Source organism: Crotalus tigris, unplaced genomic scaffold (genome assembly GCF_016545835.1).
Source record: "Crotalus tigris isolate CLP2741 ecotype Arizona unplaced genomic scaffold, ASM1654583v1 scf7180000017631.5181431, whole genome shotgun sequence".
Taxonomy (NCBI): Eukaryota; Metazoa; Chordata; class Lepidosauria; order Squamata; family Viperidae; genus Crotalus; species Crotalus tigris.
In genome coordinates, this window is record NW_024096525.1 from 1,409,593 (window position 1) to 1,427,568 (window position 17,976).

At 35.6% G+C, this 17,976-nt stretch overlaps 1 protein-coding gene across 1 annotated transcript in view; it reads right to left on the reverse strand.

The window, feature by feature from the left end:
• Positions 1 to 17,976, reverse strand: part of ME1 (malic enzyme 1) — a 100,190-nt gene that overhangs the window by 46,573 nt on the left and 35,641 nt on the right. Inside the window, exons 4-5 of the mRNA XM_039334458.1 lie at positions 17,464 to 17,539; positions 13,262 to 13,423 (exon numbers count right to left, since the gene is read on the reverse strand). Of these exons, the coding sequence (XP_039190392.1) occupies positions 13,262 to 13,423; positions 17,464 to 17,539 (238 nt within the window). The remainder of the gene's footprint in view (positions 1 to 13,261; positions 13,424 to 17,463; positions 17,540 to 17,976) is intronic.

Below are 17,976 nucleotides of genomic sequence, written 5' to 3' on the forward strand. Positions count from 1 at the left end.
GTTAGTGCTTTTATGAAAGGCTACTAGAAAATCCCAGGACTTCAGGTTAAACAGGAAGTCAAAAACACCCCAGGAAAGAACAGAAGCAAATCACCTTTGTATGCCTGTAAAGAAAGTTATACATCCATGTCCATGAAGTCATCAGGAGTCTCGCTCACCTCAAAGGACACATAACTTTTATTACCAAAGAAAAAAAGGTAAATGTGCCTTTTTCTAAAAGTAACAAGAGTTTTTCACCTGCTTTAGCCTAGATTCAAGCAACCTGAACTTGAGAAGATTGGTTTGATACTCAGGAGGCTTCCACCAACCTCACACTGTACCCTGGAGCATTAGAGCAGGGCTTTTCAACCTTTTCACCCATTGTACCACTTTTAGGATATGGCAATATCCAAGTACCACCAGTCGCCTAGCAAGGTGTCAAAAACCTGACCAAAAAAAAGGAAAAAAGTGATAAAGTATAGATAGTCCTCGACTTACAACAGTTCGCTTAGTGACTGTTCAAAGTTACAATGGCACTGAAAAAAGTGCCCCCCAAGCCACAGCCGAGCAAGACACCTGCCGGCCCGCCTAGCCGCGCTCTTCCTCCTGTCCGAGGTTTTCATTGTTGTGAGCATTTCTGTTGGGGAGGTGGGGTAGGGAGTGTTTGGTTTTTATTCCACCCGTCTGCTGGGTGGTTGCAGCAGGTTTTGGTCACTTCACATGACCCTGAGACACTGTGACCATCATCAATATGAATCAGTTGCCAAGCATCTGAATGTTAATCACAAGACCCTGGAGATGCTGCAACATTCCAGCTGATCGGCGCTTCTTCTGGGCTCAGCAGAAGCGCCAGGATCAGCGCCAAACTCCAGCTGGAGCCTGGCGCTGATCCTAGCGCTTCCACTGAGCCCTGACAGCCCTGAAGAAGCGCCGATCAGCTGGAGCCTGGCACTGATCCTGGCGCTTCCTCTGAGCCCTGACAGTCCTGCAGCTCCAGCCATCTCTCGCTCAGGCTTGTGTGGTACTGCCACCAGTTCAGCTCATTCCCCTCCCCTGCTACCATTTTTCTAGGATGGTCGTGTACCACCTGCCAGGTGCCAACGTACCACAGGTGATACCCGTACCACTGGTTGAAAAGCCCTGCATTAGAGCTACAGCAACATTGAAATGTATTTACAGTTTCTTTGTTGGTTTCAATGAGACTCTTTCAAGTCAATTTTATTGAAAGAGCAACTTCAGAATTAAGGCCTGTTCATGCTTCTGTCGAGCACATACTTGAGGCTAGTGGTACAGGAAGAGGCAGAATCTTCTGATCCTGTGGGGTCAGAGTTAGCATTTTCAATGCCTGAGATCCTCCAGTCACAGACACGCAACTGTATACTGTTTCTCAGACACAAATACTACTATTTTCCTCCAGGAATCCCAGCTGATGGAATATGCCACCTTTAATTAGCCGCTTTTATTTCTGTTTGTGAGGTGCAGATCTACTAAATAATTCCATTCCTCAAAGGTCTTTTTATGACTCGAGCAGTTTTAAGTGTGCTAAATTTTCACTCATCAGTTATATCACTTTTCCAATGCTTGAAAATATTCACGTATAAAGCCAAACTTTATTTTGAGCTTTACGATCATGATTTCTTTTGAGAATCAATTTTTTTCACAAGTGTCAATGATCGGTGATCAGCCTTTTCAAAACCTTCTGTAAAATAATATGTCAAAGATTATTATTATTTAGATAACAGACTTCTCTCCCTTAAGTAAAATCTTAAATAAACCCTATATAAGCCCAAATAATACACTCCCAGTTCTTTGCAAAACCTCATAGTGGAAGTAAAACTAGTAATAATAATAGTAAATACCAATAATGCAAAATATCTAGCTCAAATCTTGGCAAATCTTCCATATCTTATCTCTAATACATTTAAAGATGTTGAGACTCTAGAAAGAGTGCAGAGAAGAGCAACAAAGATGATTAGGGGACTGGAGGCTAAAACATATATAAAAAGGTTGCTGGAATTGGATATGTCTAGTTTAATGAAGAGAAGGACTAGAGGTGACATGATACCAGTGTTCCAGTATTTCAGATTGCCACAGAGAAGAGGGAGTCAAGCTGTTCTCCAAAGCACATGAAGACAGGACAAGAAGCAACGGATGGAAACTGACCAAAGAGAGAAGCAATCTAGAACTAAGGAGAAATTTCCTGACAGTTAGAACAATTAATCAGTGGAACAACCTGCCTCCAGAAGCAGTGAATGCTCCAACACTGGAAGTTTTTAAGAAGAGACTGGACAGCCATTTGTCTGAAATGGTATAGGGTTTCCTACCTGAGCAGGGGGTTGGACGAGATGACCTCCAAGATCTCTTCCAACTTTATTATTATTATTATTATTATTATTATTATTATTATTATTATTATTATTATTATTATTAATCATAGCACAGTCAGCCAGGTGTTCAAACTGGATTTGGCATTTGTCTACCTATCGAGTCCTTCCCCAGGACCTGGGATAGGCAGATGTGGATGTTTGATGGTATTACAGATATCGTCGCAGGATGGAAGCAGTTCCTAATAAGGCTGCCTTTTGCAATTGACTATAGCGAATTTGTCAATGCCAATGGTGTTCAAGTGGTGCTCCAGTTGTTTTGGGATTGCACCCAAGGAGCCTATGACTATTGGTACTACCCTTGCTTGCTTTTGCCACAGTCCTTCTATTTCTATTTGTAGGTCTTTGTATTTTGTTATCTTCTCCAGTTCTTTCTCTTCTATTCTGCTATCTCCAGGCACTGCCACGTCCACTATCCAGACTTTTTTGTCTTTCTTATCGACAATTGTTAAGTCTGCGGTGTTATGTTGCAGGTGCTTGTCTGTTTGAATTCTGAAGTCCCAGAGCAGTTTAATTTTATCATTTTCGATGACTTTCTCTATTTTATGATCCCACCAGTTTTTGCTTACAGGCAAATGATATTTTTTGCAGATCTTCCAATGCACCATTGTTGCTACTTTGTCATGCCGCTGCTTATAGTCAGTCTGTGCAATCTTCTTGCAACAGCTTACCAGGTGGTCCACTGTTTCTTCAGCTTCTTTGCATAGGCGGCACTTATGTCTGTTGCTGTCTTCTCAATTTTGACTTTATATGCATTTGTCCTTAAGGCTTGTCTTGTGCAGCCAGAATTAGTCCCTCGGTCTCTTTCTTCAATTTTCCTGCTCTTAGCCATTGCCAGGTCTTGTTATTATCTGCTTTCCCAGCTATTTTTTTAACGTACTGGCCATGTAGTGCTTTGTCTTCCCATGCCTCTATTCTGTTCTTCATTTGGTCTTTCTTGTAGGCCAGTTTGGTCTCTCCAGTAGTTAGTAAGCCTTCCTGATATACTAATTTCAGTGCATCTTCCTCATTGTTCTTCAGATATTCTTCCAAAGCCATTTTTTCTTCTTCAACCATCTGATGTACTTGTAGCATTCCACGCCCACCTATTTGCCTTGGTAGATAAAGTCTATCATTGTCACTGCGTGGATGAAGGGCATGATTCATTGTCATTATTTTTCTGGTCTGCCTATCCATTGCTTTTAGTTCTGCTTGAGTCCAGTCCACTATTCCAGCTGTGTACGTAATGACTGGGATTGCACAGGTGGTGATTGCCTTTATGGTATTTCCTTCATTGAGTTTGGACTTTAAGATCTTCTTCACTCTCTTGATGTATTCACCTCTAACCTTTTTCTTGACTTCAGTGTGCTTGATGTTGTCAGCTTGAAGGATACCCAAGTATTTGTAGTAATCTTCCTCATCCAGACTCTTAATGTTATTTTCGTGGGCATCTTGATTCCTTCAGTTTTCACTATTTTTCCTTGTTTGATAGTAAGTGTGGCACATTTGTCCAAGCCAAACTCCATTACAATATCTTGGCTACATATATGGACAGTGTTGAGCAGCGATTCTATTTCAGATGATGTTTTTCCATACAGCTTCAGATCATTCTTGTAAAGGAGATGGGATAGTCTGGCAGATGTTTTTGATGTTTGATAGCTATTATTTGATAATTGTTGTTGATGTTGTTGTTATTATTATTATTATTATTATTATTATTATTATTATTATTATTATTATTATTATTATTATTATTATTATACAAACAGCTAAAGGTCACCAGCTGCTACTATTTCAGATTCAGTCTTTATCTGAAGATGAAAAACTAAAAATGCATGATGAGCTTAGAACAGAAACATGTAGTTAGCTGTTCAGTAAATCAAAATCGTAATAAATATAGCCAAATATTCTCAAATTCTTCTTCTCGGAATTAAAAAAAGTGCTCTGTTATTTCAGAGTTTAAAATATCTAGTGATATTTCATGCTTTCAATAAATCCCCCATAGAATTCTGATATCTGAACTGGTGCTAGAAGTACCAGAAAAAATCTTATATTTCCTTATTTATCTCATACTCCTTATATGCATTTTTCCACCGTTTAAGTAGAATTTCAATAGCAATAGCATTTAGACTTATATACCGTTTCACAGTGGTTTACAGACCTCTCTAAGCAGTTTACAGAATCAGCATATTGCCCCCAACAATCTCATTTTACCGACCTTGGAAGGATGGAAGGCTGAGTCAACCATGAGCCGGTGAGACTCGACTTGCCAAACTGCTGACAGCCGGCAGTCAGCAGAAGTAGCCTGCAGTACTGCATCTAACCACTGTACCACCAGGGCAATGTAGAATCTTCAGAGATAGAAATTCTAAATCTACCCCACTGTCTCCTCCCCCTACCCCAGAGCTCCCCAACCTTGGCCACTTTATGACTTGTGGACTTCAACTCCCAGAATTCCTCAGCCAGCATGGCTGGCTGAGGAATTCTGGGAGTTGAAGTCCACAAGTCATAAAGTGGCATGGCTGGCTGAGGAATTCTGGGAGCTGAAGTCCACAAATCATAAGTCATGTGCAACTACCTGATCATATTATATCCTTTCAGTTCCCAGCGCCCTGTAGTTTGTAGAAACTGCAGCAAACAGTGTTAATTAGGAAATTCTGCCACAAAATTTCTATCAATCAAACACTGTTACACAGTGTATTCTTCCCATTAGCTATTCCCCTATTGAATCTGCAGCCAGAGGCAATTTCTAAATTTTTGCATACTCGTGTTTTAGAATGGTGTTTATTCTAAATTCAAGAGTGCAACACTTCATCTTTTTCCTGAAGAGGAGCTATTATTTAAAATGTATAAATATTCAAGAAGACAAAAAATAAACTTAGCTGGTCACTGGTATATGCTTAGTAGTATATACTTGAATAGGACTTTGCCAACCATCCTTTTGGTATGAAATTTATTTTAACATGTGAGGTTCCTTCCACTACAAAAAAGATTTGATATAGGGTGGCAGAAATATAGGTCAAGCAACTGTATCAAATAGAAACTGACATCTCAAGTCCACATCAAGTGGGAAAAATAAGAATGACATTTCTGGACTGAGATTTTTCAGAACTATTCAAAGAGAAGGAAAGATTTAAACATCCATTTGTTATCCTATGAATACCCAGACTTAGCAGCTCTCTTGATAAAGTATATTTATACATAAGAACTATGAAGAAGATGCTCTGAAAAAAAAACCTGGTTAAATGGGAGAAAGACAATAGGATATAGATATCAAGAAGTTCTGTAGGTTATGGCGTACATGGAAAAATGAATTTTCATCTGTGTTTATTTTCTCCTCTATAAAAAATAGATTCACTGCAAACATTTTCTCTATTATTGCTTAAAAACAAGCTCAGAATATTAGTTCCTTTTGCATGCATACAACCTCTCTAGCTGTTTTTGCTAATATGTAGGTGGAAAATAATGACACCAATGAAAGAAAAACAGAAAAAAAATTTTTAAAGCCAATCTTCATAAACTTTCACAATCACAGCATTTAGGAAATATACTAATTTAATTAAGTCTAAAAAAGGGCAGATAACTGTGATTTTGGATGCTAAAAGTTTAGACATTTAGTTGAGAACAAACACAAGTTTCATTAATTTCAACGCCCAAGTTCTAAATAGCCTTGCAATAAATAGAGAGGTATGATTGTAGGTTGGTCAAAATACTTATTAGCTAACATTTGGCTTTCATTTATAACAGCACCTTCAAGTATTTATTGAAAAGGCCTGCCAAACCAACATAAGTACTTCTGTTGAAGTACACAAGCCCCCATCACCATCACCACAAGCCCCCATCACCATCACCACAGTCACATGAATGCACTTCGGGTGCTCAGCAATGGGAACCACAATTATGGCTGTTTGTCGTGTCCCATGGTCATGTGATTGCATCTTACACCGGTTTTGCTAAAACTCAGCATTTTCTTCCAGTTTTCGGCAAAACCGGGCACATAGCAAACCACGGGTTCACTTTGTCCTTAAGCGAACCCAGTGGATTGCAGTGTTTACTTCATGACTACTGCATTCACTTAATAACTGCCACAAAAAAGGTTGTAAATCTGTTGATTGCTTTTCAGGAAAAAACACCAATTTTATTTTAAGAGATTATTAATTTTACAACTGTTGTGACTTAAAACTCTTAAGTCTAAGCATCCATTAGAGTCAAAACCTGAGAACTGTGTGTACCAAAAATAAATTATATAGCATTCTTCTTTTCTACAGCTCTTTAAAATGTTCTACAAGAAGTCCTCTTCAAAAGGCACACAAAAATGAAGGAAGCAGTTAAACAGCCATAATCATTATCACATGGAAGTTTTGCTTTAATAAAAGATAGGACTGTGATATTTAAAAACATGATTTTTGCCATGATTTTTTGGCAATAAACCCTGTTACTTTTAGACTTTATCATGCAGTAATGCAGTAATCCAGTTTCTCCTTTTTTTCCCATTACATGCTTCAGAAACGGTGCGTGTTATTTTATATTAGATATTAAATTTACAGCAGTTAAAAACTATGGATTCCTAAAACAAACCTTGATACCTTTTTAAAAACAAAACCACCCAAACAGAACCTGGTCAAAGACTGTTTTCAGCACTGCATTTCTGCTCATAAAAGGCTGGTTGTTAGAGTGAACTTAACATGGAACTGAGATGTATTCAGGTTATTTAATCTAAATTTACCACTAAGCTTTGAACGCTCTGGTATCCCAAAGCTAAAAAGGAGAAGAAGAAGAAAGATAGCCATTTAGTGCCCTGTTGTTGTAAATATTTTAGCATTTTTCAAGAAATATGGCAATTTTATGTTAAAAGATTATTAACTACCAGGAGAAAAAAATGTTTAATTTTCAAACCAAAAAATGTTTAGTTTACTGAAAACTGTCAGCTGCCAAGTTATCAAATGAAATATGTCAGCCAAACATTTTCAGTGTAATAACAAACAGCATCAGCATAACTTAGCCAATGCAACTGAAAGTCTGGAATCTTTTACCAAATTTGTCATTCTTCTGGCATGTGTATAAATAAATATATGCTACTACAGAACAGATCTGTGCTGCGCAAGGAGAAAAGTAAGGGGATAGAATGGACTGCTTTAGGCTGCCATATTACAACAAATGGCTTGCATGTGAAATATGTATTTTAATATTTTAATGCAACATCCAGACAATTTGGCCAAAGAATCCATTTTCTTCTGGAAGAAACAGCAAAAGCAAAAGTCTTGAAGGATGCCAAGAGCAGGAAAGCCTCAACATGGGGAAGCCTGTTTGATGTTTGTCCTTCACTGATTAAATTTGAAATTGTTCCTATGGAACTCCAGATGGAAATGCAGACACAAGCAAATGCCCAATCACTCCACAGTCAGGCAATTCACAAGAATATTCTGTACTTAGGCAATCCAGAATCTTGGTAGGAGCTATGACTGAACCATTCCTATTCCAAGACATTTATGTTTCTGAAGAATTTAACACAAATGTTAAAGGAAAAATTGATCTGGTTAAAATAGTAGCAAAAGTATGTATCACGGCATCCCATTCTATGCCATTCTGTTGAAATTCTTGGAACCTTGTAAATTTCAGCTGCCAATAACAGAATACTTTTTCATTTATTTAATGCATGAAATATTAATATATATATACCACTAATTATGTTCTTGCCAACTTTTTTTTCCTGCCTAATCTACTTATAATCTTCAACAAGTCATCAAAATTGAGTAAAGCTCCTACTCCAAAAACTTGACTAGATATACTAGATGTGCCAGTAGCTAAAGACATGGGTATAGTATTCTACAAACTGTGTGTATTAAAAATAATATCCATACTAAAATTTTTATAAAATGTTTTATAGATGGCACCTTGATCCACAAAAAATGTCTCGTATGTATCCTGACTTACAGCCTAAATGTTGGAGATGTGGATGTTTGGATGCTACTTATTATCATATCTGGTGGTCATGTAAAAATATAAAAGCTTTTTGTATTAAGATATGGTGGAATATTCAAAGAATTTTTAGAAGAAAGATAAAATTTACCCCACAATTGTTTTTGTTAGGTATTGTTTCTGATTGTGATAGTAAAGAGACTATATTGATGTTAAATTTAATTACAGCGGCCAGGTTGTTAGTAGGGAAATGTTGGAAGAAGGAATCTTTGCCTACTTTGCAAGAGTGGTTTCTTAAAGTTTCTTATTTGGCGGAAATGGCAAAGATTTCGGCTTTCTTGAAAGATCAACCGCAAGAGAAGTACCTCCTGGTATGGAAAAAAATGGATAGATTTCATACAATATAAGTTGGACATAAAAAATATTACTTAGTTTTTGAATAATTTATATTTAAAATTTAAGATATTTCATAGACATTTTTTTAATTTTCTTTTTTTATTTGATTTTTTCTTTTTCTGTTTCTTTTTCTTTCTTCTTGTATTTTTTATATATTGTTGTTAACTATTTTACAATTTGTTTAATCAATGTATTTAGATTTGCTTATGGTTTATATGTGTTTTAAGATTTTTTTAAAAATTTTTTAATTAAGCCTGTATTCAGCTCTGGGAAGGTCGGGGGAGGGTAGGGGAGGGTTGGGAGGGTTTGGGGAAGGGAATTTTTTTTTGTAAAACTTAAAAATTTTCAATAAAAATAATAATAATAATAAAATCAATACTATTATTATTTCCTTAAGCTACATTAATCCATTTGAAGTAGACTCTCATCACTTTGTCGAAGCGCAATATGGTTTAATTTGAAGTGTACTATATGCTAGTATTCTATTTTCTCTATTTTAACAGATCTTTAACTAAAAGTGAACAATTTACAAAAACGTAACTATTTTTTAACAAATGTTGGGAGGTTAGGAATAAAGATGATATTTTAAAAAATATCATCTTTTTACCCAATGTATTTTTTATGATATCATAATTTTAATTTGCTATGAATTCTCAGAATGGTAACAGGGTGAAAGAATGAGATAATAAAAAGAAAATGAAGACATTTTAAATGACAACTAGACAGGCAAATTGACCAGATTAAAAGAACCAGCTGTAAATATCTGGTTTTTCTTTTGGAAACCTCTGTGACAGATTCTTGCTCCTCATCCTTTAAAACCATGGCATCTGTACATGGAAAAGTTCCAGAGAAATTTCTTATACAGCAGCTCTCTCTGCCATTTATTATTTTAAAGGCTCCTTGATATAAAATGACTGAAAATGTTTCAACAGTTCCCTAAAGCATTATATTTAAGTAGAGAAAGAGGCCTACCTAAAGATTTGCTGATCTTGCAAAATGGCAGACATGCCTACACAAATCTGAACTAATACTTCATTTCAAGAATGTTGTGTTTCAATCATATGCAGAGATATAAAATCACGAAAATCAAGATGGAGGCCTCAAACACAAAGTGAGTTAGAAAACTGTTCTTTACATACATATCACATCTGCCAGACTTAAGGCATTTTAATAAGCAGAATAGTGGGTGAGCATTGAATGTAGCTGATCAACACAATGTAGTATAAATAAAATAATAGATATCATCAGCCAAGAAGAAAATGAATGATGCCTTAAAAAAAAGCAAACATAGAAGGAAAGTGTTTAAACACTTAACTTCCCTATAAACTCTTGAATTACCTACCACACAAATATATAATAAAACACATTCCAAGTGGCATGTTGAATGATGTATCCATGTGCTATTCCACTTAGTTAATTTGTAACCCTTATACTTGTCATAATTTTATATAATTTGATTTTTGGGTAAAATGATGTATTGAAAGAAAGAAAGAAAGAAAGAAAGAAAGAAAGAAAGAAAGAAAGAAAGAAAGAAAGAGTGGTTCCTAAATTAACTATATGAATCAAGAAGGTTGATTCTGGAGAGAGGGATTTGAAAAGAAAAGTAGCAAGGATATGAACAAGAATGCTATATCAGCAGAACTCAAATACTCATAAGGATGCCAAGTGTTGTCATAAGAAGGCATCAGGGCAGAATAGGAGGCTAATACAGGTAATCCTTGACTTACAACCACAATATAGCCCAAAAATTCTGTTGCTGTGTGAGACAGTTAACTACGTTTAGTAACATAGCCGTAAACCGAATCTGGCTTGCTTACCCATTGACTTTGCTTGTCAGAAGGTCACAAAATGGGATCACAAAACCCTGGGACACTGCAACCATCATAAATATGAGCCAGTTGCCAAGTGTCCAGACTTTGATCACGTGACTGTGGGGATGCTGCAACAGTTGTTAAGTGTGAAAAAGTTCATAAGTCACTTTTTCAATGCCACTGTAACTTTGAACAGTCACTAAATGAATGGTTGTAACTCAAGGACTACCTGTAAGCCTTTTTGATGTGAATATGCCGTCTCCTTGGTAGATCTAGGCTCCCAAATCAAAACTGCCATAATCACCCAGAACCAAGAAACATGGTCTATTACAATGGGGCTTGTCCATAATTTCTCAACTCCATTCTAGTTGAAATGCATAGGTTCAGTCCAGATAGCTGCCTCATCAAACTGAAACTTTTAGTAAACCTCCTATTTGGCATTCCAACTGATTATTCGTTGGTAATCCAATAACACTATTTCACTCCAGCTAAAATACAGAGATTAAATGTTTTGGCCATACTGTAACACAATTCTAATACATGTTAGCTACATTTTCAAGAGTTCCAAGACAGAGGCTAACATAATTCAACATTATATATATTTTTGAACACATACTTTTTGAATTAAATTTGTTGTGTAAATAAATGGGCATATGATTGAATTATTTGAATGTGAAAATATATACAGTATTCCTTACTTGTTTTCAAAAAAAGAAAGAAGAGAAAACCAAATAGATTGATAGGCAGCTTCTTTCAATCTATTGCTGAATGTATTAGGATTATTACAGTATTCTCAGAATTACTACTCGGTATGCCAACTTCCAGGTATTTTTATCCCAATATAGAGGGAACAGGAGTATCAGTTTGGAAAGAATACTATAACACAATTATCTAAAGCAAGGCATTTTTAACTTGGTAGTACTCTATTATTATCCCTTAGGAATAAAATAGTTTGTTATAACCAAATCCTCCCATTTGATTTCTTCTGAGATTCAATTTTATTTCTCAAGGAAAACGATTAGATGCCAAACTGTACAGTATGTATTTGCAATATTTGTCCTTTACCAAGAAACCCTCTCCAATTTAATCTGAGAGGCGTATTCCTTTTCCACAAGTGGTTTATTTTTCCACAAGTGGTTTATCTACCTGGTCCTTATGGTTTTGTTCCCTAATTTTCCTTTTTTTTTTTTCTTCCAGTCTCCTTGGAATGTAAGAAGAATAGTTTCAGAATTATCTCTGGGATCCAAGTTTTTAAAAGCGGCATTTAAACGGAAATCTTAGCCCTTTAGACCAAACTCGCATTTCAGGAACTAGAGCTGGCCTTCAATATTTGAAATCTTGGAGGAAAAAAGGAAAACACGAGGGGAGGTAGATTGCCATTTTCCCAACTTAGCTCATAATTTATAAATAAAAATGAGATGGAACTTGGAGGAAAATAAATTATGCTTCTTACATATTCTACCACTGAAAGCAAGCATTTCAAAGTATTTCCAAACATCAGGGCAGGGAGATCCTTCTGCAAGAATTTTTTTGTTGTCTGCTAATGAACAACAGGTTGTTCTGAACTGTGTGAAAATGCTGTACAGACACAGCCTCAGAGCAAATAGCCCTTTGACTAAGAACTAAACTAAACAGATCTGTCAGGTGCTGGAAGTTCTGGTTGATGTTTAAACCAATATTCCATTTTTTCCATTAAGAACAGCATTTAACAACAACAAAAAGTTTCCATCAAGTAATTTCCAATTTCACCTAACAGATTTAGTTTCTAAGGATTTAAAGTTCAATCGACAGCAGGGGTAATAGGCTGTATATACTAATAGGCTCTGCTTTTCAAACTGATTCCAAGCTTATCTGTTTTTAAATCTGGGGAATAGACTGTGCAGTAACTATATACCTTCAAGTTCTCTAGAACAGTGACAGTAAATGATTAAATCTATTTAGTAAATCATCTGATGTTTTTAATTTCTTCATTGTAGTTTTTGCCAATATTTCCTCATGTTCCTTTTCTACCACATTCTCCTTATGCAGTTAATATTGAAGCTCATTTCAAATAACCCTAAAACAATGCAGAATACTTGTGATCAAATAGAACCTCAGTGTTAATACTTCTGTTTTTATTGTAAACAGGATGGCTTGCTGTCTACTAAATATTTCATGAGATTGCAGCCTGCCCATCTTAGTGTAAAAAGGAAAGTCAATTTTAGAATCTAAGACAGTATGTCTTTTTGGGATGCATATAATTATATTATATTATAATATAATACAAGTAGTGACTACCAAATATTCTTTCCTTATAGGGCTCAATTCTACATTAAGAGAACTAGAGAAAGGACTGCAATGCTGATATCCAGCATGTGCATAAAATGTGAACATGGTCTCTTATTCCATGCCAGAATAAATAGAATCCAGTTCCTATTTATTAAAGTAACAAACATTGCATTAACGCATAGGTCAGCTATCGTTATGTCCTAATACTTCATCTAGGATCACTACCTTGCTGAGAGTTGCACTGATGTATCTTCTTTTCAGTTCAGTTTCATCCCACCTGCACTACTCAGGATAGTATGGTACTTGTTGTAGCAAAAGCCTTAGTACAGGCTGGAAGGAAACTGGGATAAATACTAGGAATTAACAAATTACACCTCTATATTATTGCTAGAAAAGATTTTTTTCTGGGAAAATGTTAAACACACTGTACCTTTTTTTCTGAATAGGCAAATATTACTGCACAGTTTTGACTATTTCTCTCTTGAAATATGTCAAATACTGACCTCAGCATGAAAAAACAGTTACCTCATTGTCAGTTCCCACATCAAGCATAACGGGCAGACACTCCTGGGGCTTTACTCCTCCACACGCTGTGTAAAGTGCTAGTTTACCCACTGGGATGCCCATTCCATAACAACCTAGATCTCCAAGGCCAAGAATACGTTCTCCATCAGTCACCACAATAGCCTGTGGAAAAGTATGGTAAGCATTATAAAACTGCAAAGGTATACAGAATTCTTTATTAAGATCAGTTTTAAGTTCTTTCATGATATTATTATTTTCTGAACAACTACCATGAATGAATGAATGAATGAGCGAAAGAATGAATAAACGAATGAAATACTGCATTTTCTTTAAGGCCATTATTTAAGTAAATAAATCTTTGGTCCATCAATTATATGGGCTGATTCAATCACTACATGAGAAACAACACATGGCAAATGAAGTGCACATACTACATTCTGTTTAATGATGCCTTTTATTTCCAGAATGGATAGTGGGTCTAATCCTACTAATAATACCAGAAAACAAGGCATTTTTTAAAACTAATTTCTCTTTTCCTGCTGCTATTCCAGAGACTTGCCCATACTTCCCAGAGCAGATTTTTCAGAGAATACAAGACAGTGAAAGAAATGGGCAAAAATCATGTTCTTTTTAAATGTGTCAATATATAAAATATATTTTTGATGAAAGAAAAGATACCAGTGGATATAATTTTATTCCTTAAATGTTTAGATAAAGCAAATAAAAATGTAACTCTCTGGTGCAATGTGTGTTTTAAGACAACAACTGCCATCTGCAGTTTCTATTTCCCAATTCATTGGAGAGTTCTGGCTAATTATTTCTTTTTAATAGATGCTCTAATGAATTTGTTGTTTAAAAACTGCAACATCTTGCTGTGATTCAAAGAGGAAAAAACTTAGTACGGTAGTCCTGTTACTAAAACAATATATGTGATTGAGCACGAACAGCCCATGAACACTTGCCCTAAAAAATGTAACTGTTTAACACATTGCTTTAACTCCTCTGAGTAATGATTCATGTTTTGTGATGTACATTTCCAGCTCTGAGTAATGATGCTGTGCTATTTCCAGTTCTTATTTTCCAGCTTAAGGATTTAATTTCTGACAGGAAGCTATTAATCAACCATTTAGGTGTAGGGAGTCTTTATCAGCCCAACTGTCACATTTGTCCCAGCAGCATGCAGCAATGGGTACAGCCAGCCCCTTCATTCTCCCTTCCTCTCTTATATAAGTCCCCCTTAACAATTTTATATTAACAATTTCATCTCCTCAAACTGGCATCTATCCATAGATCATCCCCCATTATTTTTCATATTTACAAAAAAAGGAATCCTGCACAGGCACTCCTGATTTCAGAAATGTCCAAAAGGTTGAATTTTGAAGACCCTTTCTTTTACCTAGTAAAGCCTTCTTGGTCCTTTTGTTTAGTAATTGTTTGGTTCTTTCTACCTTGAGAAAGCAATCCAGGTAGAGTTGAAATAAGGATGGATGGAGGGTGAGAAAACCCCAGAAGGATTACTGCTCAGTTGAAGCAGTGGGTAAAAAAAGAAAAACAACTGGGGCAAAGGCTCTCTTTGGTATAGCCTCCCAACCAGCAGGATATCCTGGAAATTAGGACTGAGAACAATGCAAAGCAATGTACATGAGACTATAGTACTAGCGAAAAAATACAGGTTTGTTAACAAGACTCTACAAAGACGTTAACAATATGCATTAAAGATATCTATGTTGTTTTTGCTCTATCTACAGAATTTGGAATTTATCGTGGTATCAAGAATTACAGATCGAGAGGGAGAATTGAGTTGGCTAAAAGAATTTAGTAAAAAGAATTACACTACATCTTATTCTGATCTACACCTTCATCATAGCAACGTACTGTAGTCAATATCTGACTTGGTCTTGGAGAAGAAGAAAATATTCAATTAACATTGTTAAAATTTTTGGAGCTGTTCTAGTAATCACATTATTTTTAGGACCATGTTTATCATTGTTGAGGTTGCACCGATCCTTTAATATTGTTGTGTTTATTTATATTTGGCTGATCAGCTAAGCACAATAAAATACATTGAGAAATAACTGGTAATTGCAACTGGTTTAAAATATAATAACAATAACAACATAATAACAATAATAATAATGATAATGATGATGATGTTGGAAGGGACCTTGAAGGTCATCCAGTCCAACCCCCTGCTGAAGTAGGAAACCTTATACCAGGGGTAGGCAACCTTGGCTCTTTTATGATGCATGGATTTCAACTCCCAGAATTCCTGAGCCAGCATGGCTCAGCTTGGAAACCTCTTCCTTTCCCCTCAGCATGGCTGGCTCAGGAATTCTGGAAGTTGAAGTCCACGAGTCATGAAAGAGCCAAGGTTGCCTACCCCTGATATAGACCTCTGAAATCCTAAGTGGCTTAGATCCTCAATGTCTAAGGGAAGGCCCATACCAATAGCATGGGTATATTAATCTGCAGAAGTGGCCCTTCTGACGAGACCCTGCAATTTACAACTCATCTATATCACAGATGGAAGAAGGTCTTCTCCTGCATTATTCCTGGGCTGTGGAATTGCCTCAAAATGCAAACATCATTTTAGAAGATCTGTCAAGGCACATGCCTTTTGCCAGGTTTTTAAAGTTAATTACAATTAACATTGGATTTATTTTTTTAAATTGTTTGCATTTCAAATTTTACTGAATATCAGCCACCTGGATAATAAAGCAGAATATAATCAAACAAGCAAGAAAGCAATATGATGGAGGACATGCTGAAGACATACATAGTCAAATGATGTGCAGATAAAAAGACCCTAGGAATACCATTCAATCTAGGTTTTCCCTACTGCTACTTTAAAAATATGTGTAGAATAATGTACATAAGAAAATTGCTCAAATCACACAAGTCATGTTCATGAATCATCCTGCCAAATCAGTTGCTATCAACCCCCCAATTTTTTTTAAAGCAGATAGCACTTCCAAAGTTCTCAGAGAAAGAAGCTCAGGAACCCGAACCTTCTGCGCCAGGTATTTTTCACCACGGTTTCAACATTCATGTATATAAACAAAAATAATCTGTTTCTATTTTTCCTGTGCTAATCCTTTGAGAATACAACCTTTGTTGCTTAAGAAACAGGTATTCAGTGCTACATTCCACAATGATTACATATTTCTGTTCTGGCTCCAAAAATAAATATCTGAAAGCTGGTGAGAGGGGTAAGATCCATCAGTTATTGTCTGACATAATAGGGAATGATCTGGCAATGGTGCAGCAGCAATTGGCAAACCACCTGCTCTACCAACCCTGCATGCCTTTATAGATAGCACATATACCTGAAAGGGCAGCCAAGATCTAGAGAAGATTATACATTCCTCTGTAGAGATGGTGCATACCAAGTATCCAAATAATTTCAGTGCTCCCATTCAAAGCTCACTGAATCAAAGGGAAATCTTTAATGACAATGCTGTTCTCACACAAAATGTGGATTTAATGATATTAGCCTGCTATTTTCATAAAAATCAAAAGGAAAAAAATGCATTTAGAAATATAAAATTAATAAACAATGCTGGTCACATTAGTGGCTTAGCAAACGTATTTATAGAAAAAGCTAAGTAGGCCATACTGGCAGGATTTTAAGAGTTGTAAAGGTAAGTTTTATGTAAGATATTTAACTGAACTCTCTAATATCCCACATCTTCTAATATGTGCTACTATAAAGTATGACATCAAAATGTGTGTTCTATACAAATAGAATAACTCACATGAATATTTTTATTCCTTCATATACAGTATGTTGGATTTTTTTAAAAATCTCCAAAAGCATTTTTTGCATAACAATTTTAACTTCAACTTTTCAAGTTATTCTTTGTAGTGCTTTTGAAGAAAAAAAGCAAGCTAAAACTATTTTAAATAAACCTCAAGGTATTTTACTATATCCAAACTGAATAAAGGTGCTTTTATTAGTTTTAATATTTAAAATTATGATCAAAGGGTTCCATGTTTGAATATTCTCTACATTTTAAAAACCCCTAACATATTAGAAAAATTGCCAGCTTGCTTTCTCTGAGACATGCCCAGGGGGGTACTAGATTAATGGAATTTTCAGGGGACATTCCAATATCAAAACAAAAACCAACACTATTTTTTACTCCAATAATCTATAGACATGATTCTAAGCATGCACATACATGCATCTAAGAGACACCTACCTTTATGGTAGTTTCAGGCCATGCTTTAAACAATGTTTCAATATGTCCTCGATCATGGGAAGTAATAAAGAGTCCTCTGTAAGGAAGTAATTCAAACTTTAAATTATTTTTATAATATGATTCCTTTCTTCCTACCTATCTACAATTAATTTGATGTACAACTTTCAGTATTAATTTAATATATTGCTTATTGTTTATAGTTTTGTTAGTGATTTGTGCTATATTAATCAATCACATTTAGCTTATAATTCAGTGACACTTAGGTTTTGTTTAGAGAAAGCATATTAAATATTTTACAGTATACTTCGGAACAAACCAGTCCTTACCTCTATTTAACCATCCATATTTACTATCTGTAATTTATCTTCTACACTCCTGTAAATATTGCATTTCTTTTTACTTATAGCCTTTTACTTACAGCCTTTCAAAAATATATTTTGAAAAATAGATGGCACCAATTCATGCTTTGTGTTATACCCACAGATATCAATCAACTCCACTCTATAAAATTAA